The 16,019-nt window shown below is 36.4% G+C and overlaps 1 protein-coding gene across 1 annotated transcript in view; it reads right to left on the bottom strand.

Moving 5' to 3' along the window:
- Positions 1–16,019, bottom strand: part of DROSHA (drosha, ribonuclease type III) — a 133,318-nt gene that overhangs the window by 15,905 nt on the left and 101,394 nt on the right. Inside the window, exons 23-28 of the mRNA XM_012640536.1 lie at positions 15,872–15,971; positions 11,651–11,753; positions 9,478–9,548; positions 6,072–6,116; positions 4,402–4,559; positions 3,276–3,381 (exon numbers count right to left, since the gene is read on the bottom strand). Of these exons, the coding sequence (XP_012495990.1) occupies positions 3,276–3,381; positions 4,402–4,559; positions 6,072–6,116; positions 9,478–9,548; positions 11,651–11,753; positions 15,872–15,971 (583 nt within the window). The remainder of the gene's footprint in view (positions 1–3,275; positions 3,382–4,401; positions 4,560–6,071; positions 6,117–9,477; positions 9,549–11,650; positions 11,754–15,871; positions 15,972–16,019) is intronic.

Raw genomic sequence — 16,019 nt, 5'->3', positions numbered from 1 at the left:
ATGGAGCAGAGGTGGATAGAGAAGAGAAGAGGTCTGACAACTGAGACCTGCGGCACTCCAATGGTAAGAGGTTGGGGAGATGAAGAAAAACAGCCAAAGTGGACGGAAGATGAATGGCTAGTGTAGTCATGGGAGATTGGCTGTGAAAGGCTACTCTGATTGCAGCATGTAAAATGGATTGGACGGGGCCACAAGGTGATATAGGAAGATCAGTGTAGGAAATTGTAAAAATGACTTCACACGGGCCTGAGACCTGGGCCTCTTGAAAGATTTTTGCCTGCAAGACTGTCCATCTCTCAGAATACAAAAATACCCACAAGAACAGCAAAGGCAAGTTTTTCAAATGGTAGCATACAACCCAGGGGAAATTTCCCATCCCATGGGAAATCTGGGGACCTGGGGAGCCTACTCCTCTCATGGGAGGATGCAGGATTGCCTTGTGCTTTGTGTGAACACAACCGTAAGATTCCTATCCTTTGCAATTTAATAAATGTCACTCTTTCCAATTGGGTCTCTTTGTTAATCACATTGTTGTAATGTCTTCACAGCTATGTAGAAATCACTGCAGTGATCCAGGTGAGTGAGGCCGGTGGGAGGATGTGGATGATGGAGATGAGGTGGGAAGAATAGGATAAATTCAAGATACTCAAGGAGTAACACTGTCAGGACTTGTGAATAAACTGAAATATAGAAAAGGGAGGTAGAGGGAAGAATCAAAGATGCCTCCCAGGTTTCTGACCTGCAACACTGGAAGGGTGATGCTACCATTCGATTACTCAGGGAACACTGAATGAGGACCCAGGTAGAAGAAGATTATAAACTTGGTCTTGGATATGTTGAGATGCTGAGAAAGCAGCTGGATCAGGAGCTCAGAAAAGAGATGGGACCGAAGAGACCAGTTTGGAAGTCATCTGCCAATAGGGTGAAACTGATGATATACATGGAAAAGACTGCCTGAGAGAAATTCTAGTAAGAAAAGAACACAGCCTAGGAGTGAGCCTTTTAGATAATGGAATATTTATAAGCTGTAGAGAGTAAGATAGGCTTACAAAGCCAGCTAAAAAAGAGTAGCTAAAGATGTAGGAAGAAACCCAGGAAGGTACGTGATAGAAGTCAATGGTGTTTCAAGGAGGGAAGGAGCAACCATATCAATGTCGATGAGAGTTGATATCTTTTTAAACAATGTCTTTAACTTAGGACAGATCATCTTGGTCTTGACAGATTTGCTGGTCCTGCTGATTTCCACTAAAGCCTTCTGTGAATGTAGTTCATAAAACCATCATAATAATATCGTAATTTTGTCACTCGTTAACACTATTCTAACAAACTAGTGGAAAACTAATTTTAAGACTGCAAGACTAATTAACATTTTGGATAAAAGTATATTTCCAGCATTCAAGTGATTTTGGAAAGAACCCAAAGCTAGAATATCTTGCATAGTCCTAGTTTTACCTTTATCTAGACCAGGGGCAGGACTCATGCCTTTCTTAGTTTTGGTTGCATTATCTGTTCAATGCCGGTGGGTAGTGGAGGGTAGTATATGCAGTGAGCAGATGGGAAACAGTAAACTTGTTGATCAATAACATCCCATCTCCATAAGAGCCTAGAGTTCACAATTAATTCTGCAGGAATATCAGGGGAAATGTGTGTATTTAAACCACATATTTTCAACAGTGGCCTCTTATAGGGCCATTAAATGAATTCTAATTCAAGCTATTTGGTTTAGTTCAGCCGTTTCTCAAGACCAACCAGATATTCTGACACTCATGAAGTCTATTCCCTTCATGGAGGATACTGAACATGCAATTTATTGTTTTTCTAATTTAGAGTAAGATACTATACACTAGTTCATTTTTCATAAATGTTCATATTTTCTTAAATGTTTAATATTTAACTCAAGAAGGAAACACTTTCTTGTCCACTTAAAAGCAGTTGACTTTAAATGGTAATCAAACTGTTAATTTAAAATAAGAGTAGTTCTGATTCCTCAGCACTTACAATGGTACATGGTACACACTAGGAGCTCAATAAATATTCACTGATTGAATGAATGCTGGGCTTAGAAATTCCACTGGAAAATTACATCTAAACATAGCCAAATCACCATAGTTTCCCCAGCTCCAATATTTATGTCTCACATAAACTATTTCCAGGGTGCATAGCTACAAAGATAAAATCCAATTCTATTCAAAGCAAAACATGCATAAAAATTGTAGAGATGCAAAGTATGAAAGACTTGTTATTTTCTTCAACCTAATAAAGTCTGCACTAACAAAGTATCTTATTGTGTACGCTATTTTTCTTTGCCCAATAAAGTATTTGTTTTCTCAATGCCTAATCCTAAAGGGACTTTTCAAAGGTTACTCCCTGTGCCTGGAGAGATCATCACAACTCAATTCTAGATATGTTCTGTTCACCATTCCAGGCATATTATTGATTGGTTTCAGAGTAAACACAGCACACAGCAAATAAAAAAGCTCAAGAAAGTTTCATAAAATGAAACAAAAGTGAGAGAAATAGGGACCATTTCACTTTGTTTATAAATCAAACCTGTCTCTGTAACTCCCTTTCAACTCTATCGGGGTCTACCAAACTAAGGCCCTACAGCCTCTCAATCTTCTGATTTTTCATGCCATGCCCTTGTGTCTGCAGTCCCAGTGTATGGAATGCCCTTGCATAGAAATTTCCTCCCACTAACTCCCAGTGGCCAAATTCTAACCATCTTCAAAGGTTCAAACATCATCATATCCAGGAAGTCTTCTTTGAACTCCAGAGCTAGAAAAAATCTTATCTTTTCCTAAACTGCACAAATGCAACAATTTACCTAGGCTTCTTTATAAGATTTAACATGTTCTACCTTGCATTCATTTGCAGTTACTTACTTCTACTTTCCATAGTGTGTATTTATGTGCATATACACACTATATGTACAGCATAGTATTTATTTTAGTTATTTATTTATACTTTTATCTCTTCTAAGTTTCGAAACTCCTTATGGATAGAATTGGTGTCAAAACATCTTTGCTTCCTCCATGAGGCCTAGCTCAATGTCTTGCACAGAGTAGGTGATTAGTAAATGAGGGAGCATAAAATGAGTTCTCTTCACATGTTTACTTTGTAAATAATTTGCACAATGAAATAAACAAAGCCATATGATATGCTAATGCCGCCAAAAACTAAGTCATCAATTATAGAAATATATATTTGACCCCTCTAAACTTCACTCCCTATTATACAGCAATCTTATTGGAGGGAGTGATTTAACACAAACTCACAGTTAAGTGTCCTTCATGATGGTCTGGGAAATGAATGAATAAGTACTCTGTGGCTACCAGTTGCATTATGGAGTCACCCAAGAATTCCATCCTCTGATTGTGGCCTCTGAAAAAAGAAACATCAATGTAAAGAGATCAAAAAGAATTTGTGGATTTAAAAAAAAAAGAAAAAACCCAGAATTTTTTAAAAGACATGATTTAGAAAGGCAATGTGTTCATCTTGTTTTAAAGTACAAAATAAATACAATTCCCTAAGGCTCCTCAACTGAGAAAAGATCTGAGTTAATATCAGTTGGGTTTCGAAGAAGAGTAGAGTGAATGCTATCTAAGGTTATTAAACGATTGCTAAAATAAAGACTGCTAAACATTGCCTGGTCAGAAGCTAAAGAGTATCAAATAAAGACAGACAACAAATATAGTACAGACAACAATCTTGTAACAAAACAAAGCAAAAGGGCCAATTTCTTTGTTAAATCTATTCAAATATATACTTCATTATTCAAATCTGGAATCCAGATTTTTTAAAATCTTATGATAAGAATCATTAATCTTTACAATTTAAAGAGAATTGAGAATATTTGCTATGAAAGAGGGGAGCAAAAAACAGAACCAAAAACAACCCCAAAGAAATAAAATTTTGCTTATTTTCTTAATTATTTCACTAGCTCATCTTCAAATCATTCATCTAGAGCAGGGGTCAGAGAGCTAAATCCAGCCCACAGCCTGCATCTAAGAATAAAGTTTTACTGGAACACAGCCATGCTCAAACGTTTCCCATGGCTGCTTTTATGTTACTATGGCAGAGCTGACTCACTGCACACAGACCACATGGCCTACAAAATCTAAAGTACGTAATATATTTTCCTACACGGAAAAAGTTTTTATTTTCTCCACACTTCTCTTAAACTTCACAGAGAAACAAGGCACATGACAATGGGACCAAAAATACTGAATTGGAGCATATCCCCTGGTCCACACCGGCACCTGGCTGCTTGTCCATCTCACAAAGTGACTTTCCCAGAAATACGTTTGAAATCCCAATTCCTCTGAAGGACAGATACCAAAGGTTTGAGATCGCCTCATCTAAATGGTCATGTTGAGACTACATGAGTAGTCTCTAACTCACAGGGTCAGATGGTTAAATCCCACAGTTCTCAATGTGAATGCCCTTGCTAGAAGTCGAACATGAGTAAAAATTACTCCAATTGCTTCTTCAAACTCAGTAAGTTTCTGTAGAACTGGAGAAGTTTCAATAAGTTGTCGATCGGTATTTGGTTCTTGTAGCTACAGGAAATCAGAAATAAATAAAAATCGTGTAGTTTCTGGTTACAAAAGTAATGATCAATTCTAGGACAGTGTTTTATAAAATTCCTTCTCCCATGGGCAGAAATTCTGAAATGCCAATAAAATATGGAAGCTTCTTTTTCATCTCTTAGAATGGTAAATAAACCCAATATTTAAAGAAGGCTCAAATAATATTTTCCAATCTTCTATAAAATTTCAAGGCCAAGTACTGTACACAGATAGTTCAAAATCCCAAGTATTATACTGACTCTCCAGGGAAGATGCAAGCTGAAGAACAGCTGGTAGAGAATATATATATCTAGTAAAGTGGTGGTTCTCAAACTTAAGCATTCATGAGAACACTTACAGGGCTTGTTAAATGGAGATGACTGAGCCCTATCCCCAAGGTTACTGATTTCATATGTCTGGAGTGAGGATTAAGAGTCTGCCTTCCTAAAAAGTTTCCAAGTGATGCAGATGCTACTGGTCTGGGACTGTCCTTTGAGAACCACTGTATTAAAGTAATTTGACTATCGTGTCTTCTAGAAACCAAGGTATTTTGGCAATGAGCATCATTAAAACTAATTTCAGCTAATGCTAAAGATTATTATACCACAAGACAGGTGGTGCTCCATGTGACAATGAACCTTTAACAACTGGCAGAGAGTAAATATGAAAAGTGTAATTAAAATGAACATTTTCAACTAGTTTGGATACTCTCGTATTAATATTTTTAAAGTACTCTGAATTAATGTCGTTTATTACTGTAAAGCTTCTCATGAGAATTCAACCATTAGTGATCACTCTCGTATTTATTTATACATAGATACATGTATCAAAATATGCATATATAAGTATATGCATGCATATTGACATATATGCATATATCCCAAAGTAAAATAAAAATAAAATCAAAGAATAGTAAGAATTTTAAACCAACTGGGAAAAGGGTGTCACCACACTTACAGCTTTTAAATTCCAAAATCCTGAGTAAAAAGCCATCATACTATACTAAATTTTTAATGGACAATAAATTTTATGCAATCTGAGTTTAACTCTCGATGCAATCTGGAACAGCTCTCAATTCCTAAGATCCAAATTAGGTTACAATTTAGCAATGTTAATTTAGCATTTGTTCTACTTTTTTAATATGCTCAGATTCACTTCCATATTATTTTCTCTACAACAGCAGGTGTGTAGATATTCTGGAGTCAACATATGCTTTGACTATCACCTTTTAAAGGGGGAGAGGCACACATAACTACACAGTAGCTCTTCCTGACTTGTTGAGGAAAGACAACTTCCAATGTTCCCCCCCCAATCCCAGACCACATAAATGGGTTCATTTCATTATTTGTTCTAAACTTTTCCAGCTCTGACACCCCAACTTAAAGGTGTAATGCCACTGAAGGGAATCAAAGGATAAAAGCAGGAAGGGAAAAAAAGGCAAACGAAAGTAACATGAATAGCTGGAGTTATAAAGCTCACTGCAGACAGGAAGGTCACACTTACTTGGAGTGGGTGGAGAGGATAATTGAGCCAGACTTCGCGCAGGTCCTGGAAAATGGAGTGATGCCTTTAATGCTCAAGAGAGCCATTTAACATACTCTAGAATACTAAATAAAATGTCATTATTTGAAATACTGAACTATTTCAGATGCTGACTCCACTTACTGCAAATTCAATACTGCTAGCAAACTAATTTTTTTAAAAGTGTTTTCACCACTGAAACTGCCTGTAGTGACTCTAATTAGCCTATTAAGCTGGGGAGGAAAAGAGCCACCGCTAGCCCCAGAAGTCAAAGACACTTTTTAAAACTAAGTTACACATTTGCTTAACCTAATATACTGGATTAAGCTGCTCTTTAATCATATTTTTTTGCTTACCATTCCCCAGAAATGTGCATCAGCTGTGCCTTTTGTAATTAAAACTCACTTCAAATGTCCTTTATTTTAGGCACTAATTCATTATCACCTTAGCGGTTTTAAGATGGAGTGGAAAACACCCCATATCTTGTTCACAAGCTCCTACATTTATGAGACCAAACATTTACTGCTGGTCAATATAATTGTTGACTTGAACTATTCAAATGAATGAATTTTATGGAAAACCCTAGTACATTATTTTATCCACTGAGTTAAATCTAGAGGCAGTTATAATTAGAACTTTCTCAGAATTAAAGTGTTTTTCCTTCAGTTTCAGATGCTAGAGAGCCTCTGACTGAATCTACTTGCTGGCCTTGACGTTAGGTTTCTGAAATAAACAACAAAAATTTTTTTGAAAAGAGGGAAAAATATTTTTCTTAAGTTTTTTTTGAGGGGGGTAAGAAGTACAGGAAAATTAAGTATAACTCGTGACACACAGAGATAAAGTGAAATAAAATACTTAATATTTTTTTTTTACAACATGCACCTTAATAAAATATACTTAAAATTTTTTTACCGTATTTTTAAAAAGCATTTACATCCAACTGTTCTTTAAAGGCATTTTAAAGGACTTCTCTTAACCAATTCAGAAACCTTTCCCTTGAAATCTCTGTAGCGTGAATTACATTGAATATTACTGCCGTCTTACAACTTCCTAGTGTTCTCTCAATGCTTTTATTTCCCTCCTCCACCACCCTAAGTGGGCATTTACCAAACTTCAGCCCCTTGCCCGACCTATGCATTACCTTCTCCTCTGGAGAACTCGACCATTCTCCTTGCTTTAACGACTAGCTCAGTTTGGACTACTCGTTCATTTCCACTGCAGCACTGACCTCTCATCTAAGCTATGGACCCTATGGACTGAGGTCTATAACACTAAATGCTTTACAGGCATCTATGACCTTTATACAACATAAACAAATGATAACTTTTCACCTTTCCCCTTAAACTATGGAGTCTGCTGTTGGGGAAGACTGCCTAGGTCTAATCCTAATTTCCATGTTGGCAATTCACTTAACCTCTCTAAGCCTCCACTTCCTCAAGCATAAGACAAAGATAATTATAGGATACCCAATCACTAAACCCTCCTTGCCTTGTAACAGTATCCGATCCCAAATTAATCCCTTGTTTCTCTAATCTGGCCTCAGACAAGGTAACCAACCAAGAACACTCACAATCATTCAGCACCAGCCCAGGCCTCAGGAAGGATGCGTCCCTTGGCCCCGCCTTACCAAATGCCGTCAGTCAATCTGACTTTGTCGCCTACAGGCTTGTCCCTGGCTGTCTTTGGCTGATTAGGCGTCCATGATACCATTACTCAAAAAAAGTACAACAGTTCACTAACATCTCTCACATACAGCTAATGGACGGAGATGTCAAATGAGAGAGAATGTCCAACTTTGTTTACTTGAAAATGCTGACGTGGAAAGCCCATACATTACTACGCCTTGTTCAGTTTTATAAAGGACACAGTAAAACAAATTCTGAATCTCAACCATTCCATTTGTAAGATAATGTTCAGACTTCACTTTTTCATTTAGTCATTTCTTCATTTCACTCTTTTAACAAATATTTATTAAATTCTGCACATGTCAGCACTGCACTAGGTACTGAACATAAAAGATAAGCTTGCTAAGTAGACAACTAGAAGAGAAGCAGTTTAAAGAAAGAAAAGACTCTAAACACAAACCGATGCAATTAAAAACACAAGGTGTAAAACTGCCTGTAATTCAGGAAAACAGGAACACAGAGAGGACGGGAGAAGCATCCCCCAGGTAAAATGGAAGAAAGGGACAGTGAAAAGGTAGGGGTGGGGGAACGAGCTTATGGGGCAGGGGGGACACAGGGGCAAGACAGGAGGGAAAAAACAGAAAAAGAAGTTGCTGAAATGGCCAAATAAAGATAAAGGTCAGAACAAAGATAATTTGAGAAAAAGTCTTGAACAAACACTATCTGCTACAGACACAAATTAAGATGCACATTTGTTTACATGTGTAGGACAAAATGGGGACGTGGAACACCTGAATTTTCCCCTCACAACAAAATTCACACATACAAAAACCATCACACATCTCTAGAAAAACAAATTAAAAATCAAATTCTCAGAAATGAACATTGTCCAGTTCATTTTTCAAAATTATTGATTCTTTTTTTTTTTTAAACTATCCAAAGTAATACAATAATAACATCTGACAGCCACTTAAGCTGAAGGTTTCACAGAAGCTTAAAGGACTGGCTTCCTGTGTTCTTTATTGCTCCATGAGGGCTATTTCATTCAATTATAATGACATTTCAATTTGGAATACAGAGTTGCCTCTCCCTTGAAATGTTAAATTGACTTGTTTTGGTACAAAAAGCACCCAGTATGCTCTATTACATGCAGGATTAAAAGGTATCTCTGGCAATATTAATAGCTTAATACTTTAGTAACAACAGAAACTATTTTAGAATCTATCATTTTTTCTTAAACTATAATTTGCTTCAAAACAAAAGTGCTTCCATACTCTTTATTCATAGCCCTATCAGAAACTCCCTATGAACTGACTTTCTAAAATAAATATACATTTATCTAGTCTACATAATTTATGTAAAAACAAATCATAAACAGAAAAGCCAAAAGGCTATCATTTCAACTAGGCCTGCATGGGGTAGGTACCCAATGATTATAAAATATAACACCATAATTAACTTCAAGATACTTCAAAATGAAGCTAAGTCTTATTACATTTGTATTCATATTTAATTTACAAGTGACCACAAGAAAGACAGCATTCAGATGAAAGAAAAACTCCTAGTGTAAATGCCCATGGAACTTTCCCATCTGCAAGAGTTGAATAAGCTATTTTTCGTGTACTAGAAGTAGACCATGTATGGTAGGTAATATTGGGTATTTTGTTTCTCCTACAGACTCTTTAAGATACAAAGACCGACTGAAATAAAATCTTTCATAATGATATATAATTGGGAAAAATCAAATGATTCAAGATAAATACCGGATCATTAAAGAGTAAGCGTCCAAATAACTGTTTGGCTTCCTCCAGACTTCCCTCCAAGTAAACAGCTCCTAGATAAAAGGAAGAAAATGCCAAAAAGAAGTCTGCATTAATATTCAAAGAAAATTACATATCTCTATAAAAAGCAAAAAGGCAAGCCAAAAACCACTCAAAGAAAAAAAAAAATCAACTTCAGAAGCAATTGCTTTAAAGGTAACATTTCCCTCTTTTAGCTATGATCTCTATAAAAAGCAAAAAGGCAAGCCAAAAACCACTCAAAGAAAAAAAAAAAATAAACTTCAGAAGCAATTGCTTTAAAGGTAACATTTCCCTCTTTTAGCTATGCTTTGTATTATAAATTAGACTCAAATACAAAACTCAATTTATTAAAAAATCTAATATTGTAAGTAAAAGAGGCCAAATATGAATTATCATGAAGGGTAAGGGTATAAACCTTACTAAGGGAACAATGTACAAATACCTGACTTTACTCAGGAAAATGTTACATTTTATTTTCTGTATTTACAGTTTATGTTTCAGACCAAATATTAATACATACAGGCATCTAAGAAAAAAAGTCCTGATAGACAAAACCTGAGTCTAGATCGATGAAGGCTTCTGCAAATAAAAATCGGGGTAACTTTTACCTTTAATTTGAAATATAAGCACTGTGCACATATTTAGTATTAATCGTAACCACTAAGTACTACAGTATTTTAATTGGGTATCAAATAACTCTGGAGTAGTGTAGTCATTATTTTCTTGAAATCAAATTTTACACTTGTCTTCAGAAAAGGTTACTTTTCCATGTAATAAGTTAAGATACTTAGTTACCAGGGCTTTTGACAACTAAATACAGTTATTATTTATTGACAGTTGTAGTAACAATAATGATAGTAACAGTAGTAATGGTAGTAGCCGTTGTGGTTTGGGGGCTATTTATGCCCTGGGCACCATGCAAAGCATTTCCACATTCTCATCTTCATCTTCAAAGGGCACCTGGTAGGAGGGTATTAGAAAAGACCTGGGTTCAGATTAGCTTGATTTGAGGGAGGACTTAAGGAAGTAAAACTTTGTTCTGGATTGGATGCTGCCAGAACTAGATATCAAGATCTTTACACCAACTCTGTGAGGTAAATGATCCTATCTCCGTCTCACAGATGGGGAAACCGAGGATCAAAGAGATTAGATAATTTTGACAAAGACATGGATCTGATAAATGATAGAACAGGAAGCTGAATCACCTGTCTAGCTTGGAGACAATGGTAACACCAACTGTCAAAAATATTATGTGTACAGAGCACAGTAATTCCACATGTTAAACTCCCTGAAAATAGACATATTTGTGAAAAATAAAACATAGCTGTGAAAAGACTGGATAATTATTAAACATTCTCTTGCTGCTATCATCAGCATGAAACTATAATGGGAAGCTTTTATATTCATTTTCAAAGGAAGAGGGCAAAAATGGTAAGTACAAAGGCCTTTGAAAAATAAAATGTACTTGATCATTTACCTAAAAAAATCAAATTGTCAATCTACTGTAACATTTCACTGTAAAGCATACTTGCAATCACCAGCTAATTAACTCTTCATAACTTTCCTCTACCAACAGCTGATTGTATTCTGGTTACGGTCAAAAAGAAACTGAGGAAGTAAAGTGCCTGGGTGAGGAGTGAAGTGTCTACATCAGTCTTGCTTCATTCAAGTGAATAAATAATAGTTATGTAGACTCAAGCCTGGATTTTAGAAATGTAGTGTTTTCAAGATGTTTAAATCAGAAAATACTGCAAATAGTTTAAAATGTAGTCAAAAACAACCCAAGCCTCTCCAACGACCTAGTTTCTGTTTATTTATGTTTATTTGATTCTGCATCAAATCTGGAAAGTAATCCATCCCCATATTAATTCACTTCATTTCAATTCATTCAGTACTTACTAAGCATCTGCATGATATCAGATACCAATTCGAGCACCAAGAATGTAAAAATCAGAGAGCATGATCAGCATCTGGAGGAACTAAAATAACTATAATACAAGGTAGTGAGTATTGTACTAGGAACTTCACGTGCTTCGGCAACAAGTAATTCTGTCCCAAGTTCCCACACTGAATTTTATGTGCACTCCAGACTGTTGAGACACACAAGAAAGTAGAATGTGAAAAGAGAAATTACCTATTAATGCTTCAAAACAATTAGCCATTGCATGCCGAAGGTCCGATTCTCTACAAAGGTCAGGCCCGTGAGCATACAGCATAAATCGATCCAGTTCAAGTTTCTATAAAATTCAAAATGATAAAAGTAAGAAAGAGTTGGCCAAAATTTTAACTATAATAATTCAGCAGCTCCTGGGGGAGGAGGGCTGATGGTTACAAATCCACTGGACTCATGTTAGTACATTAAGAGAGCTTAGTCTACCATTCAGCAGGAGTCCTGCACTTGTGGTTCAGTTCTGACTAACTCGACTCTCTCCCAAACAGGCTTCTACAAACTCCCACAGTTCAAGTAGGGGTCAGAATTGATCAGATCTGAGCTTTCGAAGTTCAGACTGAACATTAGTCCAAGCTGGAATAAGACTCTGCTACAAGAGCATGGACCCCTGAGACACAAACCTAACCCAAAGTTCTGAAAGTCAGCTTTACCTCTCTGATTTCAGAGTTATGTGGTACTGATGATGTCTGTACCACACAAAACAGATTTTTATGCAGTAAAGTAAATGGGGAACCTCAGAAGTCTTCAAAATGCCTTATACCTCCAAATCTTTTTTTTTTCCTGGTGAGGATTGTGGGGGCCCTATATCTTTGCACTTGCGTTGCCTTTATGAGGTTTCCACACTCCTGTCTGTGCAAGCTAAGTGTGACCTGCTGAGCAATGAATGGGATTGAAGGGCTCTGGGAATATAGTTTGTAGTGAATTGCACTTTCTTTTTTGATCTGTCCTCAGGAAAGTTTAGAGCCAAGTTTGTGGCTCAGCTCTAGGTACAGGACTTATGAATATATTGGTATAGACTAACTTTACCTCTGGCTTCTTTTTACTGTCTTACCCCATATTTTCCCTTTATTTTGGTTTCTGTAGCTGTTTATTTCTTATCCTATGGTATTGTAACAAATCAATTCTACTCCTTTCAGAACTAGACACAATATAAATGAATATTTTTTTATAAAACTCCTGAGATTGAATAAATGGAAATCATAATTCTTTTCATAAAAGGAGAAAGATACAAACATTGCATAAATATGCAATAAATTTGTTTCCATTACCACGTAATTCAATTCAATAAATACTTACTAAGCAATAACATGCCACATGATATAGAACAAGACACAAGTCAATGAATAATCTAGGACAATATGAGTCTGATTAGTCCTCAGATAAAAGACACTCAGATTTTGTCTCAGTATGTACGTTAAATATTCATATTCATCTATATTGGGAAAAGACAGACAACAAAAACAAGACATATATGCTACAGTATTTTGTAACTGTTAGGAATCCATGAGTATAAAATATACTCAAATGAGAGTTTTGACAACCACAAATGCAACAGCAGAAAACATCTCTTTTTAAAAATTGATCCCAAAGTACAAGAGTTTATACTAGAATATGTAAATTTCATCTGTTTGACAACTTCACTGGGAAAATCCAATTGTTTGCTATCTCTGGAGCCCTGCTTGAGAGCAGACTGCAAGCCATATTTTATCTTATAAACAACGACTGTATTATGGAGTGCTGTGAATTTTCCAACTTCTCCTAGTCTCTACTGTATATCCTTATTTTTCCACACAGGCATTAGAGGAGCGTTTATAGGGAGAGGATAATATTCTACTGTGTATGTGTTAAGATGCTCATTAGTCTGGAGAGCTGACCTAGAGTTTTCATTAAATTTGCAAGGTGAGTGGTCAGCCATTCTCCATCAATTCCCCTCACTCCCAAATGATCATCACATTAATGGCCATGTGAGTTGTATTTAACTCACACTAGTTTTGAGCCCAGGGCCTTGTGAAGCATATGTAACTCACATGTCTCTTCACCTTGGGAGCCATGAGAACTATTTTTCAAGTTGCATATAACTCACACACAGAAAACAATAAAAAATAACAAACTTTTCATTAAATTAGAAAGGATTGTTTTGTTTTCAAAGTTTTTATTCTATTTTAGTAATAAACCACCATGGCCCCAATGAAAAAATTTTTTTTTGTAGTGTGGCGGTCAATGTATTAAGGACCACTCATCTATACAGAAGAAAGTTAGGGCCCCCACAGCCATCTGCTGGAGTGGAATGGGTGCTGAATACTGTGGGAATGGCAAGTCTTAGGCTTGGTAGAGGAACATCACATAGAAATCCCAGAAGGGAGAAACTAGCTACCTCTGTCATTACTCATGGCTTTGCATAGCACCGCATGTGTTACGTAACGGCTTCTGTTTTCATGCTATGGCAATTTCCCAAACTTTAAATATCCTCCTTACAATTATCTGAAAAATAATTATACAATTCCATTATATCTTAAACGAAAAAGAAAACAATGGAGAAAAGAATGACAACCTACTTATTAATATGTACCTCCAATGGCATTAATATGAACTATCAGGAAGCATTCTGACAATTAAATCACCCAAACACTAAAGCAGTTTTACATAGTTGTGAAATGTCATTCATTGTGAGGCCGCTAAATCAAGTTAGCTTACCTTGTTGTCCACAGTTTTTCATTAAGGCATCATTATTTGCATTCTCAAATGCCACAAAAGCTGGTTCAAAGTCTACCACTAGAACTATGATAATGATTGTATTACATAAAATAAAACAATGCATTTTTCCTAACACCTGGGCCAAAGTTAAACACATTTTGAATATAATTAATGCCTTGGCAAGATCAAACTAAGAAAGCAGGCATAAAACTAGGATGGGTTTTATCTAGTCTTTTCTATCAAATTTCAACTTTTATATCAAAATGAAGAAAAAAATAGAAATTACTTAAGGCAAAATTCAAGGAAAACTGGACCGGGAGTGGTGGCTCACGCCTGTAATCCTAGCACTCTGGGAGACCGAGGCGGAAGGTTCGTTTGAGCTCAAGAGTTTGAGACCAGCCTGAGCAAGAGTGAGACCCCGTCTCTACTAAAAATAGAAAGAAATTAGCTGGACAACTAAAAATATATAGAAAAAATTAGCCGGGCATGGTGGCGCATGCCTATAGTCCCAGCTACTTCAGAGGCTGAGGCAGAAGGATCACTTGAGCCCAGGAGTTTGAGGTTGCTGTGAGCTAGGCTGGTGCCACGGCACTCGAGTCCGGTCAACACAGTAAGACTCTTGTCTCGGAAAAAAAAAAAAAACAAAACAAGGAAAACTCACAAAAGCTTTTCCAGTCAATCCTCAGTATTTGGAAATTTAAGAGCCACTGGTCTAGCTACTATTAAATAAACCCAAAGGTCTACAAAAACGTAAGGATTTATCACAAGAACAAGGGTAACAGCAATAAAAATAATTAGCTCCCACAAAATTATTCACATTTTTGTTTGACTACTATTAACAAGTATTATGCCAAGCAATTTATGGAATGAATCACTAAAATTCATAATATCATTTATTATAATTCTCACAACCAGGCTGTGTGGCAGGTACTAATGTCATTTCCATTTTACAGATAAGAAAGTGGAGGTTTGGAGAAGAGAACAACGTGTCAATTTGTCCCTGGCCACCCTATTTATAGGAGGAGGGGTGTGAACCAGAACGCTGTTGAGTCAGTACAAGTGCCCGGGTTCTTTTCTGCTATGAATCACCATAGTAAGATGTTGCACAGAGATGGACACATCAAAGCAGATCACGTAAGGAAAATGCCTAGCACGAATCTGAACCAAGAAAAAGTTCTGTCAGTCACTCAGCTAAGTCAATGAGGCTAGCTGGACAGCCTAAACCCTAAATCTTAATTAAAGGGATTTGTGATTTGGGGGATTCTCAAAGGTCTGTAAAGTACCCCCTGTAAACGGTCTGGAATATTCTGTTCAAAGCTATAATTCTGCTTGTTAATGTAAATTAAAAACAAATGTATTACAGAAATATTACACAAAGGGAAAATACAGAATATTTCATTTCTTTTGCTTTGTTCCCATGTTCCTCTTCCCCAAATGTTTAACTCTGTTCATGTACATCTGTCAAATTTTTCTTCATCTGTTCTCAAGTTACCTCACTGTGGAGTTCATTAGCTGCTGGTGAAACTCACAAAGGTAACAGAACTAATAAAGCTGAATCCTTAAAACCCGAACAAAAAATACTTCCTGGTCTATAAAAATGTTACCCCCTTAATATATCCTAAAGAGCTACTTATTCAAATGCAAAATTATGCATCGACTGAAGAAGAGAATGTGAGACGTAACTACAAGTGCTTCAGATGTTTTATGTACCTTTGCTAGCATGGCAAGGTGCTGATTCTGAACAATGGCAGTTCGATAGGTCGCTAATCCTCCTTCTTCCAGACTCGGAAACAAATAGTACAAATGGACACTACAAAAAAAAGAAGCACATAAATAAATACGCATCACGACATCCTGT

Source organism: Propithecus coquereli, unplaced genomic scaffold (assembly GCF_000956105.1).
Source record: "Propithecus coquereli isolate 6110/MARCELLA unplaced genomic scaffold, Pcoq_1.0 Scaffold154, whole genome shotgun sequence".
Lineage (NCBI taxonomy): Eukaryota > Metazoa > Chordata > Mammalia > Primates > Indriidae > Propithecus > Propithecus coquereli.
Note: the sequence above shows the minus strand (reverse complement) of the source record. Positions and strands in the feature narration are given on the sequence as shown.